Source organism: Betta splendens, chromosome 1 (assembly GCF_900634795.4).
Source record: "Betta splendens chromosome 1, fBetSpl5.4, whole genome shotgun sequence".
NCBI lineage: Eukaryota > Metazoa > Chordata > Actinopteri > Anabantiformes > Osphronemidae > Betta > Betta splendens.
In genome coordinates this window covers 11,328,698-11,343,196 of record NC_040881.3, presented here as the reverse complement: position 1 = coordinate 11,343,196, position 14,499 = coordinate 11,328,698, and the positions used below count along the sequence as shown (strand labels likewise).

Here is a 14,499-nt window from a genome sequence, read left to right as displayed (position 1 = left end):
TAAATTAATAACAGTCTGCAACAGTACATGTAGCGCTGCAGTAATGAGATGATTCAGAGAATCTGTGACTTCTGATCTCTGCCAACAGCTGTTTGAAGCTTGTGATGTTGTTTGTTTATTGGACTAAAAGTGAAAATCACAGTAATGCACAGGATGAACCACAGTGTGTGACTATGCATCTTATGTGGTAAATAGAAAATAAAATGACTTTCTGTAGCACATCACTATCAGTAAGCAAAGTCTCCTTGAGTTAAAGTGACAATGGACACGTAGGAGTGATAAAGTAGCAAAACTGCACTTCAGGAGTTTCTTATACATCTCTCTAGCATTTTAAGATGAAATAATTTCTTCACGATTAAACTTGGTAATGAGACCTTGTGTGTTTTCTCCTGGTTGTTGTTCCCCTATTGAGGATGCGGGGCTGAGAAGTGGAAGCATTTTGTTCACTGTGTCGTTGTGACTTACTCTCAGCTCCTTGCTAGGACAGCCAGGGGCTGTCAACAATCCCCCAGCTGTAGCCTCTACAACACAACTCATGGGCCTAATGAACCAAGGCACAATTACTTTAGCAAAATGCTGTCATGCCTTAAGAGGGGAGTAGGACATCTGAGTTTTTATAAAGATACACACATACAGTATGAAGTTATTGTAGTTTCTATAAGAGTGGGAGGGAAAAGATCTCTGCCCAAAGTCTTTTTTTTCTATAATGCATTTTGATATGACCCATACCCATGAAATTATTGGAATCAGCCACAGCATCAACAGTTGTGATTTGGTCAGTGTATATACATTACAAAAACATAACTCAGTGATTTGTGGCACTCAGTGGCAATTAATATAGAGACTCTCAGACATTGCAGTAACTGATTTTAGCTGTTTAAAAACCAGTCTTCAAGTTTTAACAACAAAGATAAGAAATTAGAAATATATATATATATATATATATATATATTATATATATATATATATATATATATAACTGACTTTGACCCTGAGTGAAGGCAATTACTGTAATGTGACACACACACACACACACACACACAAATTGTGTTGTGTATAGATAATGTAGAATTATTGAGAACTGTTGTTAATATTCTATTACAGGCAGAGAGGATCTCTAATGGGAAATGGACCCTTATTTAATAATCGCCCATTTTCTCAAGACTGCTTTATGAGCACAACAAATACCCAGCACAGGGTTAAAGGTTATAGAGAATTGTGTAGGGCTCTTTGCCAGCAGGAGAACCGATACTGTAGGAATCAATAGACAGCTTGCTTTTCAATTACTCTGTGGCCACAAGTGGCATTTAAGAGTTTCTAGATCAAGCATTATGCACAATGGCAGCCAGCCCCGCTGAGGCTTTGTGTTTCTCTTTGATTGACACTAAGTTTGCATTTTTAAATGTGAACAGACTTTACCGCGAAAGAGGAGAGTTGTACAGTATGTGTTTTTTCAACAGAAAAACACTTTAACCCTCAGTATGATAAAAGTTATATCTAATAGAATTACTATTCCCTTGAATGCTGAGGGACTTCAGCTAGATGCAGATGGCCTCGTATCCAGATGTGTATGGGATGTGTATGCGTACAGTAACTTACGTTGTTCATGTACTCGCTCAACAAGTCCTGAAGGGCCTGTCGCACGGCATTGCACTCAGCCACGATGCGCTCACGCCGGTCATCGCGCGTGCACGACGAGTCAGCCATCAGAGCGGCACCGCTGATAATGCTCTCCAGACGCTCCTCCAGAGAGGGCCGGAAACGGGCCTCGCTGAATGTCAGAGGATCCAGGATGATCTTGTTCTGTTAGGCGAGAGATAAAGAGAAGGTCAGCACAGTAATGCGTGCCTAACTGGGCTGAAATGTGGAACAGCCCTCTGTGACAAGCTGCTGTGTAAACTTCAATAATATAAGTGTGTTGAGTTATTCAGTGGATTTGGTGACAGTGACATAGTGATGGATGCCCACAGGGAATCATTTCTAATGCCAGATCAAAAGCCTGTCAACTTGCCAGTGAACTAAAGAGAAGATGACACTGTGCCTAATATTTAGAATCTTTTTTGCATGTGCTGGAATTTATTTTAATACAATAGATATTCAAGTACATATTCAATACAAAAATACTGAATGCATGTAAAATAAACAGCCCGACATCAGATGTACTTTAAGAACCAGGAGGCCTTCACTTACAAAAAAGCTTTGACTGAGAAATTTCAAGGATAAAGTGTTTTATAACAAATCCCTTCAAGGGGAAAATGGAAGCCAAACTTGAAAGCATCTTTAAAACCTACAGCCAGATGACTTTCTTTCCATGAGAACACAAATCACATTAACAAATTAGAACATGTCATGGAGTCAGATATTTATTAACACATAAAATAGCTGCATCCGGTTTGGATACACAACAGGTTTGTTTACAAATTTATTAAAATGTATGCAAATTGCAGTACTGAGTGAGGATAAACTGATACGACAACAATCAACTACCGTGACTAAGACAGGCAAAAGCAAGAGTGCATGAAGACGGCTCGCTTGTCTTAGAGATAAGACATTTAAAGTGAAACTCTCTCCAAAACATCATTGGTTATAAGATACAAAGCAGAGCTCCTCATGTTTTTCCATTGTTACAGGCCTCGTGTATGTGAAACGCTGTGCCCTAGTCCTCAATGCCACAGCTTGGTCAAACAGGGAAGCAGCTTCACTGCTACTGTGGCTGTGACCTTTGATCCCTGATTGTGATTGTCTTAGTTCTAAACTTTAGATATCCCAAGAGTTGTTTTGCCGTTTGCTTGTAAGTTCACTGGCAAGGAGCCTTTTACAGTGTTTTTGGTGCATTTCTTCCAGTGAACAAAAGTGTCCAGTGACGAGATGGAAAGTGACACTAACAAGTTTGTTTCGTAAGCAGGTACTGTAGGATGATCAGGTCTTCTGTGTGAAACCTCACTCTGGGGGACAAAAGATGTGGAGAAGCAAACGGCAGTGGAGGGTACAGTATGTAAAGAGCATCTCTACATGAATAATAACAAACCATTGTTAGGAGCTATTCTCTCTTCCTCGCCCTAGTTTTTATATAAAGGCTAAATGGCTATAATTCTAGCTGATGGGGTAATGTATTCAGTAGCACATAATATGATTTACTTTCATACTTATAGTATGTGTTCATCTCCCCTGCCATAAATAATACTGTATGACTACTGCTGTAATAAAGGTATTTGTTTTAATTTTGCCTTATTTCGTCTTGTTTACATTTAGTGTCATAGGAAAACATGCAGTGGTGCAGTGAACTGAGAAAGCAAGTCAAGCAGAACAACAACATTTGTCTTGATGCAAATTGTGTTTTATAATAACAATAAAATGACAATTTAAACAAATAAATAACAAACAGTGATACATCTAATTGGAAAGGTCTTAAAGTGTGGGATGGATGAGGACCATCAGTTTAGAGCCTTGCTGCACCTTTTGTCTGTGTTCAGCCAGTGTGAGCTTGGTGCAGCGTGGCAGGCTGTCGGATGATGCACGAAAATATGTGGTATGAGAAAGCAAGGGCTGCAGTGAGAATAAACCACTTTTTATCTTCAATCCAATAAATACAACAAAGAGTTATACGCCATGTGCGAATAAAATAAAGTTAAATAAAAGAAGAGAGATTTGGCAACAAGTGCTTTTAAATGTTAGATAAACACAAATGACAAAAAAAGGAATAATTAATTTGTTGAATTCAAATTGAACTCAAAGAAGTGAAGTGTTATTAATGATTAATATTTTTTTGTCATTTGGTCTCAAAGAATATTTTAGACAAACACAACAAAACAAAACAAAAAGCTATGTTTGATTCAATTCATATTTATCAATATGAAAACCATCCTCTGCTGCTCATCTCCCGCTGCTGTGGAACGGATACCCTGATGTTGACATCTAATCAGAATGAGCTGTAGGAAGACAAAGAAAAAAAAGGAACTCGAGAAAGATCGATGTGCTGCAAAAATGACATGGGAAGATGCAGGGAAGACGAGAACATAAAGAAGAGAAAACATTCACTAAAGACCCTGCTCAATTGTTATTCCACACAGGATGTGAAGCTGCAATTATCGCTGCGTGTTGGGAATAGACGGAGTACAAAGAGGAGCAAAGGCTGCTTTCAGAAAGACTGGGAGGTTTTCAAGGTAATTGGTAAAAGTCATTCAAAGTCTACAAGAATGTCACATACATGACTAAAATTGAAGTCGGTTTTACAGGGTGCAACTGCTGGTTTATGAAGCTTGGGTTTGTTCAGACTCTCCTCGCTATATTAAAAGAATAAAATAATACTTTGCAGATCACCACCACCAGCATGTGAAAATATTATTATTATTAGTGCAAATTCTAAGGATAAACCTTTCGAGTATCTCCGCTGTATGCTAGTTCCAATGCGCTACTCTACCTTTGTTTGTAACCCACTTGAAAAGATACCAGGGGCTTTTTGTGCAGTGTCACACAGGAAAGATCAAACTGCTCTGTGCCGGTGCTTTATTGTATGCAAGCTGGTGAAAGAGTTAAGCTTTCGCTCTCATTTCTAGGCCAGGCTTCAAGCCCCTAGTTCTATGTGCATGTAATGTTTGATTTTGACAGTGTATCAAAGCCAGAGGCAACCTTATGTTTGCCCTACAAAGGCTAAGGTTATTAGTTTGACCCCACTTTGGGGCATCAACCATGAGACGGGGCACATGTCACATCAGCCTATGTCAAATGTGCCTTCAAGAACTTTCCAATATTTGATGACAACTGTTTTGTCTGAGAGGGAAGTTAAAGAAAGTCTTGAACATACAACTATATGGCCTCTGGAGGATTCTAGTGCAGGGTTCATGGGCTGTTTGACAAAGCTCTGCCGACACTGGCCCAGGAGGGGATTTAGTCATAACCCACTCTCTGATTGATCAACCTAATGAAGAGCGCCCTTCTATTGTCACACACTGGAAGGCCACTAAACAGCCCTGGAAAAGCCCGTTTGCGTGGGAGCAGTATTAGAGCGGATTACACTGCACACTTTGAGACTACTGTACGTACTGTGGGAAATACGGTACAAAACTACAGATGGGTGGGTCCATGAGATTTAAAGGACAACTAGGATCTGATGGCCAACATAAAATTCCAATAAAAGTGCTACAGACAGCCTTGCTGTCAGTTAGTGCAAACATCTCAATTAAAAAAAAACAGAAAATCTATGTTGAGCATCTGCAGCTACAATCAGTTACATCAGACATGTTGATATTTATATGTTGCTTGGCCTTTAAAGACCATATGAAGTTTAATATTTATGTTTTGCATAAATACTGTATGTCCTGTAACCAGCAGCACATCGAGCTAAAGGCAAAGTGTTTTCAAAGTGCATGTCTTTAAAATGTACAGCTTCAGGATCCCCAATAAAAGACGAAAAGAGACATATGGTTGTTAAAACTTCATTCAAACTAAAACCGGACTGGAATTGCCACGCATACGTTAATTAGTGTTGCACTTTGAACGCAGAAAAAAGCCGTTCCGACCTCCTACGGGGACAGAGTCAGTCAACAACCGAACTCAGTTCTCCAGATGTTGCGCGAGTAATTATACAGTATAGAAATGTACAGCATATGCAGTGAGGTAGAAAGGGGATGTGGAAGGAGCTCAGGAACAGGACGCATCATTCAGACTGGGTCTCCACAGTGAACCACTTACAGGCGCATATTTAGATGCGAGACGTGCCAGTGGTCAGGATATGTTGATTAATAATTGAGCTCGTATCCTGCTGCTTTAATTATATCAGGTAGAATGTGACCCACCTCATGGAGGCTATACCTAAGGGAAGATGCAGCGAGGCTTTGCATCTAATCAACTTGATTAGGGAACAGAAATAGCAGTTTTGAGCACAATCAACATTTTTACATAGCATTAAGTACTTTGGTTCTCTGTGGGCAGTCCTTCCTTAAAACATGCCTGAGATATATTCAGAGTTGTGTGCGATACACATTTCCTCTTTATAACACCGACCGAGTCACTGCGAGTTTGCACATTTCTTTTAGTCAAACCTAAAAGGTGACATTTTGCCATTTAACTGCAAATGTAAATGTTTTTGTAGTTGCTTTGAAATCTATTAACACCATTGGGTACGTGGACAGTTACAGCAGCAGGTGATAAACACATCCTAGAGATGGAGCTTGGTCCAGATGAGTAACATACATGCACATGCACGTTGCTGCTGTAACACTGTATTGTAACCCACTCACAGCCTATGGCCCCTACATTGTTTCCAACACCTTATATCCCATTGTTTGTTGTTTTTGGTTAAATAATTATAATGAGGAGTGATAAGAGACGTAATAATGCCCTTCCTTTGCAAAAAGTCACCGCACGTGTGGAAACATAACAGGGAGAGCGAAAGCTACAAGATAGAACAGAATGATATGTGTGGTTTTAGTTTTTGTTGTTTTCCCTTTTACTTCAAGCACCCTAACGTACTAGCTGAAGGTCGCCTGTCTTGAATGAATGGCCACGCGATATGATGGGTAGTGCACTGGGCCCGTAAAGGCAATGACCAGAACTATGTAATCTAAAGTAATACGGTCCTCAGCGGTGATGCGCAGGAGGCTGAAGGCATGATACTGCTGGTATTCAAAACACTGTAAGGTAAATTATGATTGTGTGCTCAAATGTTTATTAATGTAGCAGATACAGAAAGACAGAGCCATAAATCATACAGTACAGTAGCATAATAAGGGCAACAAGGCTCCTCGCATGCCCAGGTAATGGTAGTTGGAGCAGTTCCCAGGCTCTCTGGCAATGGATGTAGAGAAGGCTGCATGAAAGCATTAGGGTGGGGGTCTGTGTGGGTGGGAAACGGGGCCTGGCGCAACACACTAGATGGTTTCCAATATTTCACTGTATCAAGTGATGGCATGGGAATATTGGAACTTTCCCTTTAGTCCTAAAGCTCTGAAAGACTAGAAATAAAAAACATTTTGGTTAAAAATGCCATTTATCGACTATTCTTATATAAATTCTGCTCAGTTTGCAAACACGTTAAACGTTAAATTTTGATTATATCAAGCATTGCATTTTTAGTGGTACCGCTTTTTCAGAAACATTTTTTCCCTCTGCTCCCTCGGCTCCGAAATGACAAACTGCTCTTAAGGCGTTTTTCCCCCTCTGAGTTCCCCTGGAGTTAAAACCATTAAAGCAAGTGAGCAAACTGCATGTCAAATGAAGCTTTTAGTGCAAGTTCAAGCAGGCAAACAATTATCATTCTAATTTTCTAATCACGCTGGGTCTCTGCCCCTCACTTATTACCCAGTAAACTTGCTGGTTTGTGTTCAAGAGGCTATCTGCCAACCAGCAGTCATTCCACCTGAAGGGTATTTAACTCCTTTACTGGTTGTCTCTCTCCTTGCCATCATTTACATGTCTTCCACTTTCCCCCTCCACAAGTCTCCTTCACCAATTTTCAGACATGCACTGGAAACCTGAACTCAGGTGAATATGATTTAAGACAAGTGTCTTATACAGTTGGCCGAGTCTGATGAAGTCTGATTTAGCAGGTGTAGGAAGAGCAAGTCTTGAGGATTCACAGTGAGATGTCCAATGTGTCCAATGGGTGTCTGACAAGTCCGACAGGGACAATCTCCTGTTGTGTGTTGCATGTGTGAAGGACCAACTGTGGGCAGTATCCTTGGTTCAAAAACTGTTCTTGTGCACAGAAGCATCACCTTGAAACACAGTGATTCCATGAGCGGCTCAAACCTTGTACTGTGTTTAACTTGATTAAAGTATGACAGTGGGTAAAATGTGTTATTTGGACTATGTCCTACCATACTCAGACAAGTGACTCCCGTGAAAACAGCTGTGATGACGACCCTGCTGACAATCACAGCGCAGTTCGAATGACATGGAGTCCACAGGCTGCAGGTTCTACCGCGGGACCGGCCCGTCTAATGATAATCCGCGGTTTTAATCTTTCGGGTGGAAGCTGTCAGAGAAGCGGCAGGCGCGTGTTGCAGATGGCCATTTCACAGCGGTGTCCAGTTGTTTCAAAGAGGACACATACTGAGGGTCATCAGCAAAGGCGCACCCGCCGTCTTCCGCTAATCTCATTTGATGTGTTCAGCAGACAGGCACAATCAATGTTTCTGGAAGTCGGTCTGTTCCGCGTTACCTGGACTCCAGTAAATAAGGAGATAACGACATCCTGGCAAGTTTCTGAAAAATCTTCAGAGATACTGCACAAATAACAAATACTCCGACTGGAGTCTGTCAATGTTGGAGACGTTTTCATGCGGCGTGTGCCAAATTAAAGGATAAATACACAAACCAACAAACATTGGATTACTCAACTAGACTTCAACCTGTTTTCACTCTTTTGAGATATGCTGCTTTTATTTTGTAAAGAAATATGACAGCTTGTAAAACAAATCTCCAGCTTCTCCAGTTTACCAACACTGGCGAGTAAGTAAATGTAAAGCTGCAAGAAAGAGGCAAGGTGCACTAGCTCTTCAGGGCCTGTGTAACAAAAATAGACTCACTGAAGGAAGTTGCACTGATTATGGCTGTATTCTAACACAGAACAAAACAAGAGGGTGTGAAGCTCAAACTACAAAAACTACACACCAACAAGACTCCTTGTAATCATGGAGGCTGGAGAGGTGATTATCTGACCCAGTCCCCCCACGGCACCAGTAAAAGTGTCAGTGGTGCTATATGAATACCTACTGTGTTCACAGAAAAGCCAGTGGCGCAAGAAAATGTTAATATTGTAAAACAGCCTTTTCTCCACCTCATTAACTGTGTCAGTTCTTTCTTCCCAGTCCCTCCCTGAAAAAAAACATCTGACTACTTCCTATGAGACTTACTATGAACAAACAGATATGTGTACACTATGTCGCACACGCAGTCATCTAGTTACTTGCAGTGCACATGACCTTAGACTGAGGGGGAAGTAGGGTATAGCGTCCCCCGGCTCCGGCACAGCACGTGAACCAGGCAGATGTTGGCTGTTGCCCTCTAGTGACACACAGACGGCTGTGAGGAAGTCAAAGGGCAGACACACACCAGTGGATGGTGCAGCGTTGGAAGCTCTGAGTGCAAAACCTCAGCCGGTGCACAACAAAGGCATTGGTTGCTACAGTAATAGCGACGTGCCACATCACCTCTGAGCCAAAAGGCTTAAGAGGTTAGGGCTAATTATGGCCATCATTGCTCACCTACTAATCCCCATTCATTAACCACTGTTTACTGAAAACAGGGTAAAAAAGTGATAGGTAATTATAAATTACAGGGGTTATAAGGACACAATTAACATTCAGATTTATGTTTCTTTGTTCGCCGCTAAAGTCTTTCGGGGGCCAGCTGAGGAGAAAACGATGGGAGAGGAGAAGAAGAAGTCTTTATTAATTACTCAGCAGGCGATTGAGTACACCCTCTCACATGTTCTGTGCGCTGTGCTCAGTGGGTCAGACCAATGCCCCTGTGTCTTAATAAAGATTAAGACCACTCACAACACTGTAAGGAGTCTGCACTTTCACAGTGGCCAAAGGAAATAGCATTACCCGCACCAGGCACATTCTGCCTACGTAGCAGAAGGTGTTGCTATGACACCCTATATCTCCTCCTTTGCTATCAGACACACAGCAGCTTTTATGGTCAGTGCCTGTCAAAGTACTGGATATAACTGATAGTTATTTTATAAGGCATCAAACACTGATAGAATTCGATTTATGTGTTCTTCTGGCCCTGGGTCCCATCAGATTATTAACAATAACAGTTTCTATTAGACAACTACCTTTAATAAGTCCTAACATCAAATGATTCTAAAATTATTAATATCTCTATATTAATCAATTCATTAAATATGGTACATTTGCAAAAAAATGAATGTTGCATCTTTCTGTTTGTAGTATAGTAAATACTGTATAACTCATTCTACTGTACTGTAAAAGTCATACTGGTGGTTTGTGTTTACACGCATGGTTCATCACTCCATCTTTGGTGGACTTTGACAATGCAAGAATGCCCTGGGGCCACCAGCAATCTGGAGTACTGGGACTTATCCCCATGGGCTGTTTCACTTGTGGATGAGCAGTAAGAAAAGGATGACTATGGAGTACTGTATATATACTCTATATTCTTTAACCAGCAGAACCCATCAGGCCTCTGATTGTTATGGGGACAATAGTTTAGATACATATTCCACATAATTGAAAAGTGTGCATTCAGAAGGGGGAGGGAGGGGGTGTCTCCATTTGAATATGAATACATTTCTCCTTTCTCTTTTTCAAGGAAAACGATGACCCCTTCAATTGAAATCCTCCTCCTAGATACTGCTGTTGTCCATCCCCATGATTCAGCCCACTTAACTTTCCCTTTTTTCACTATATATTGGCTGTGTTCTAAATGAAGAGTACATAACACAACGGCCAAAGAAAAGAAAATCTCCATGTTTTTCTACCATGTTTGTCAGTGGAGCCATGAGTCGGTGCCACTAACCATGTAATGAGAGTGAGTCATGATTCATGATCTGCCACAAAACACAAGATCTGGACTTTTACACTATGTCCCAATTTTTAGATTTTGTTTCTGCTTTTCCACAAAGTAAAAATACTTTAAATTTACTTTTAGTCTCTTTCTTTGGAGCATGATTATCAGCAGTTCTTTGAATTATGAGTTTCTGCTGTATTTTCTACTCCTATCATTGTTTGCTTTCTTTAAATCACAAAAGTCAATGTTTACTGTTCCTCTAATTCTGAAACCACATACAGTATTGAATATATCTTCCCTTTTATCTGTATCTTTCTGATGGTGTTATTACTATATATATATACCTTTTTTCTGTAACACTTGCTCTTAGCTGCTATTCTTTTCTATATTGTGAAGGTAATTGGATTTTGTTGCTTTTTATAAAAATGTCTTAAATTCTTTTCAAATTTAGGATGTCTAGATGTTTAGCCACAGTAGTGCATCAGGACAAATACAGGCCTTGGCTGTGGCACAGTGGTTAGCATATTGCGCTCCTGTTGCTTAAGTTTCAGGTTCAATCCCCTCTCTGAGAGGATCATGGAGGGTGCCCAAATTATTGCTGTTGCGACCCCTGACGGGATAAAGCTGTAGGGAGTAACATAGGGTAGGTTCTTTTTATTAACGGCTTTACATATGTGACTGTAATGCATGCATGAGTTTATAGGGACCTTCTACTGATCTAAGCAATACACCAGAAAAGAGGAGAAGACATCTACAAGACAGGAACATGAAAGAAAAGGAACAAAGTCCATTAAGAAAAATCAGGTTTGCAAATGGTTTATAAAGTTGTGAATCATTATATTTTTTTAGATTTGAAGGATACACACAGTGTGTTTTTGTACTGTTTTAAACAGCACATACAGTATTGATCTGTTTAAAATGACAATTTCCCTCATACATAATTATTAACTAACTTTACAGGGGGTGATAGCTTAGTGTTGAATCTAGAATTGTCAATTTCCTTTCCAGATTCAATTAGGTAAGAACGGTAAAAAACTAGTGTTGAAACAACAAATCATGAGGCAGCAGCACAGCATGAGACGTGCCAATTGTACTAGCAGGCTGAGCTACAGTAACAGGACATCACATTCAACTGTCAAGAATTACTGTAGAGCTTGTTGCAAAGGCAGCACCGAAAAGCAGAGCTGAAAACAGGCATAAAGGCGCAAGATGTGGCTCTGAAAAGATAAAGCCACAAGTAAAAACAGTATGTGACTCATGAATCATTAGTGGTAAACGTGACATTTTCATAAATGTGAGTGAACTTTAGATATTGAAAGAAAACAGTTTCAGTTTTCTGTGACATAATTAGATATTTAAAAATACTACATTTGATTTAGTTTGTCCTTTAAAAAATATATATATTTTTGTCAGTAGAGAAGACGTGAGTAGAGAAAAAGTGAGTGTGGTTAAGTTGGAGGAGAGCTGGGCTCTGGATCACCACTTGGTGCGGTGGTACTTACTGCCAAAGAACACTGCATTATCTCAAAATGACAGCTAAATTGGCCTGTCAACAAAGCTACACTCATCTAAGCAACTTCACTGGTGCATTAGTCCTTCTTCCCAACATAGATCAGGGAGATGGGCATCTCTTCCATTCTGGAAGCCACAGTGGAAAATTAGAGCATTCATGAGAGCTGCACTATTCAAACGTGCAGGCTTGGTTTCTCCTGCCTACAAACGTCATAGACAGGCAAAGATTTGTTACTGTACATTATGACTGCAGTTGAGAAAAGAAACTTCAAAATCTGAACACACAATTGATGAGGTGCAGCAGATTTTTTACAGTGTCAGCCGACATCCAAGTATTAATCTCTGTTTGTTTAGGCTGTAAATAAAGGTCAATATTAAAACGAGTAGTTATTTAACATATCTATGCCTATAGAAAGATCCCCTTTGTATCTGCTGACCTACCTGTAGAGCTTGAGCAGGAAGCTAATGTTCTACAGGTTAGCTTCGAAATTGAAATGCTTGTGAATGAAATTTCTTAAATGTCTACCTCATAAATCCTCTAGGCAATGCCATTACAGTACTGTAGCTCCATTCCAGGTTGTGGAGAACTTTTCCCCTGAGAGTATGTACACCCCTATATCCCTCAAGCTTATGGGTCTATGAAAACACCTATACTGTAAGCCTGAATAAATAAATATGTGTTACTTAATGTAGTAATATGTGGTACTAGCAACAATTAAAAAGCTTCATACAATACATGTACATGTCTGCAATAACACAGCATTGTCCAATATTTGATGCAGTAATACTACAGAAATATCATATATTAGCACATGTACTTTGTAAAATGCTAAAAATGCTTCATCATGAAACAATCAGTAAAAAGAAGATGAGATGTTGCATTTAATCACAGTGTAAATAAAACTTTGATGGAGGAGCTTTAGATTATCAACATATACAGTGCAATGACAGATCAAATGTTCATTTAAGATCTTTCTTTCTATCCTTCTATTCCTTTGATTATAGATGTGTGTTAATACACATTTTATTTTTGAGAATAGTGCAAGAACGTCAGAAAGTCATGATATCAAATTTGAAAAGCTCTGTGCAGTAGCTATACGGTAATTCAGAGAACACACAGGTTAACAAGTGTAGTAGACGGCAACCTTGATGATTCATCCCTAATTATAACCGCTCAAATGGTGAATCTAGACAGTCCATTACAAACCTCGAATTATACAAACTGCTGTTTGCATACAGTACTGTACATGTGCTGGCCAGCATGCCCCCACATCCATGAGACTCTACATAGCTGAGTGGGCATGGAAGGCTCCTACAGAGTAGACCTTGACTAGAAGGCAAAACACTGTTAGGAAAAAAAAAAGTAATTTGCTGTATCTACTCGGAAATCAACTCCCAAGAGTTTATGCTCAAAGAGCTTGGAGGATGCAGTGAAATAATTGACTTTGGTTGCTGTTGCCATTTAAATTAGGAGAGAGTGGTTAGAACACAATTCAGCCACTCTGTTAATCATTTCTTTCCCTCATACTTAAATATTTGAGGATGTATTGTTATCATCAAACTATCTGATGTGTTGGTACAGTAAATAACCTTAAGTAGATGTGAATTTAAACTACATCTGTGCCTTTGGAGGACATCAGTCAGTCTAATCTGAGAAGAAGCTGGAGAACAGACCTACAGTAAAGCAACAATCTCCACTTTTAACTTGAATCTAGTTTATCCAGTATCTACTTATCTATCGCCTTAATGTCACAAAGACAAGCCAGGCAGTGGCTAATTACTGTACTGCAGAAAACAACCCAATACTTCTCTATCTCCCTGGTCATGTCTCATTACTTCAGCTTAGTCCCCCATTCATATTTCTCTTGACAGGTGCATCTGCCCATGGAGAATGAGGCAATGTTGTTGTTAAGAGGTGAACCTCTGGGCTAACGCGTGCTTTATCCAAGGTGAACCAGACGGCGGGAGTGAAGTTTTATTGAACACAGTGGGGGTTCTTGTCAATAACATTGTCACTTTACATTGTGTTCAATGCTGCTATTACTGCTTGGGTCTGCGAGCATCTGTGCGCGATGGTTCGCCTGCGTATGGTTATGTGATGACCTTCCCCAGGAAGCATCAGCGGGTCTAATAAACAGGATAAACTCCTTCCTCCGTGCTAGTTTCTCACAGGCAACCAGCGAATGTGCCGAACACCCACATGTTCAAGCACCAAATCAATGTGAGTCAAGGAGAGAGAAAAATCGAGGAGGGAGAGATAATACAAAGGGAGAAAGTGGCAGATTCTGTACGTGTGCCTGAGCACGCGTATTAGTGCAAGAGAAGAAGAGGAAAACGGGAGAGAAATAAGAGAGAGTCTAAAATGAGACAGCAAAGAAAGGAGTGCACAGATTGATATAGCAATTACCAAGAAAGCTATCCCTCAGTTAGGAATATATCTACATACATTACCGCCTGGTTGCTCCTCAGCCACTCTTCCTCTCGGCTCGGTGTGGCATATTCTGTTAC

General features: G+C 40.1%; 1 protein-coding gene across 6 annotated transcripts in view; it reads right to left on the bottom strand.

Annotated features, from left to right (window-relative positions):
- The window catches only part of ctnna2 (catenin (cadherin-associated protein), alpha 2), a 212,535-nt gene that overhangs the window by 161,597 nt on the left and 36,439 nt on the right, over window positions 1-14,499 (bottom strand). For all 6 annotated transcript variants that reach the window (XM_055512097.1, XM_055512102.1, XM_029159645.3 and 3 more), the window contains exon 7: window positions 1,600-1,803. In XM_055512097.1, coding sequence (XP_055368072.1) covers window positions 1,600-1,803 — 204 coding nt within the window. The remainder of the gene's footprint in view (window positions 1-1,599; window positions 1,804-14,499) is intronic.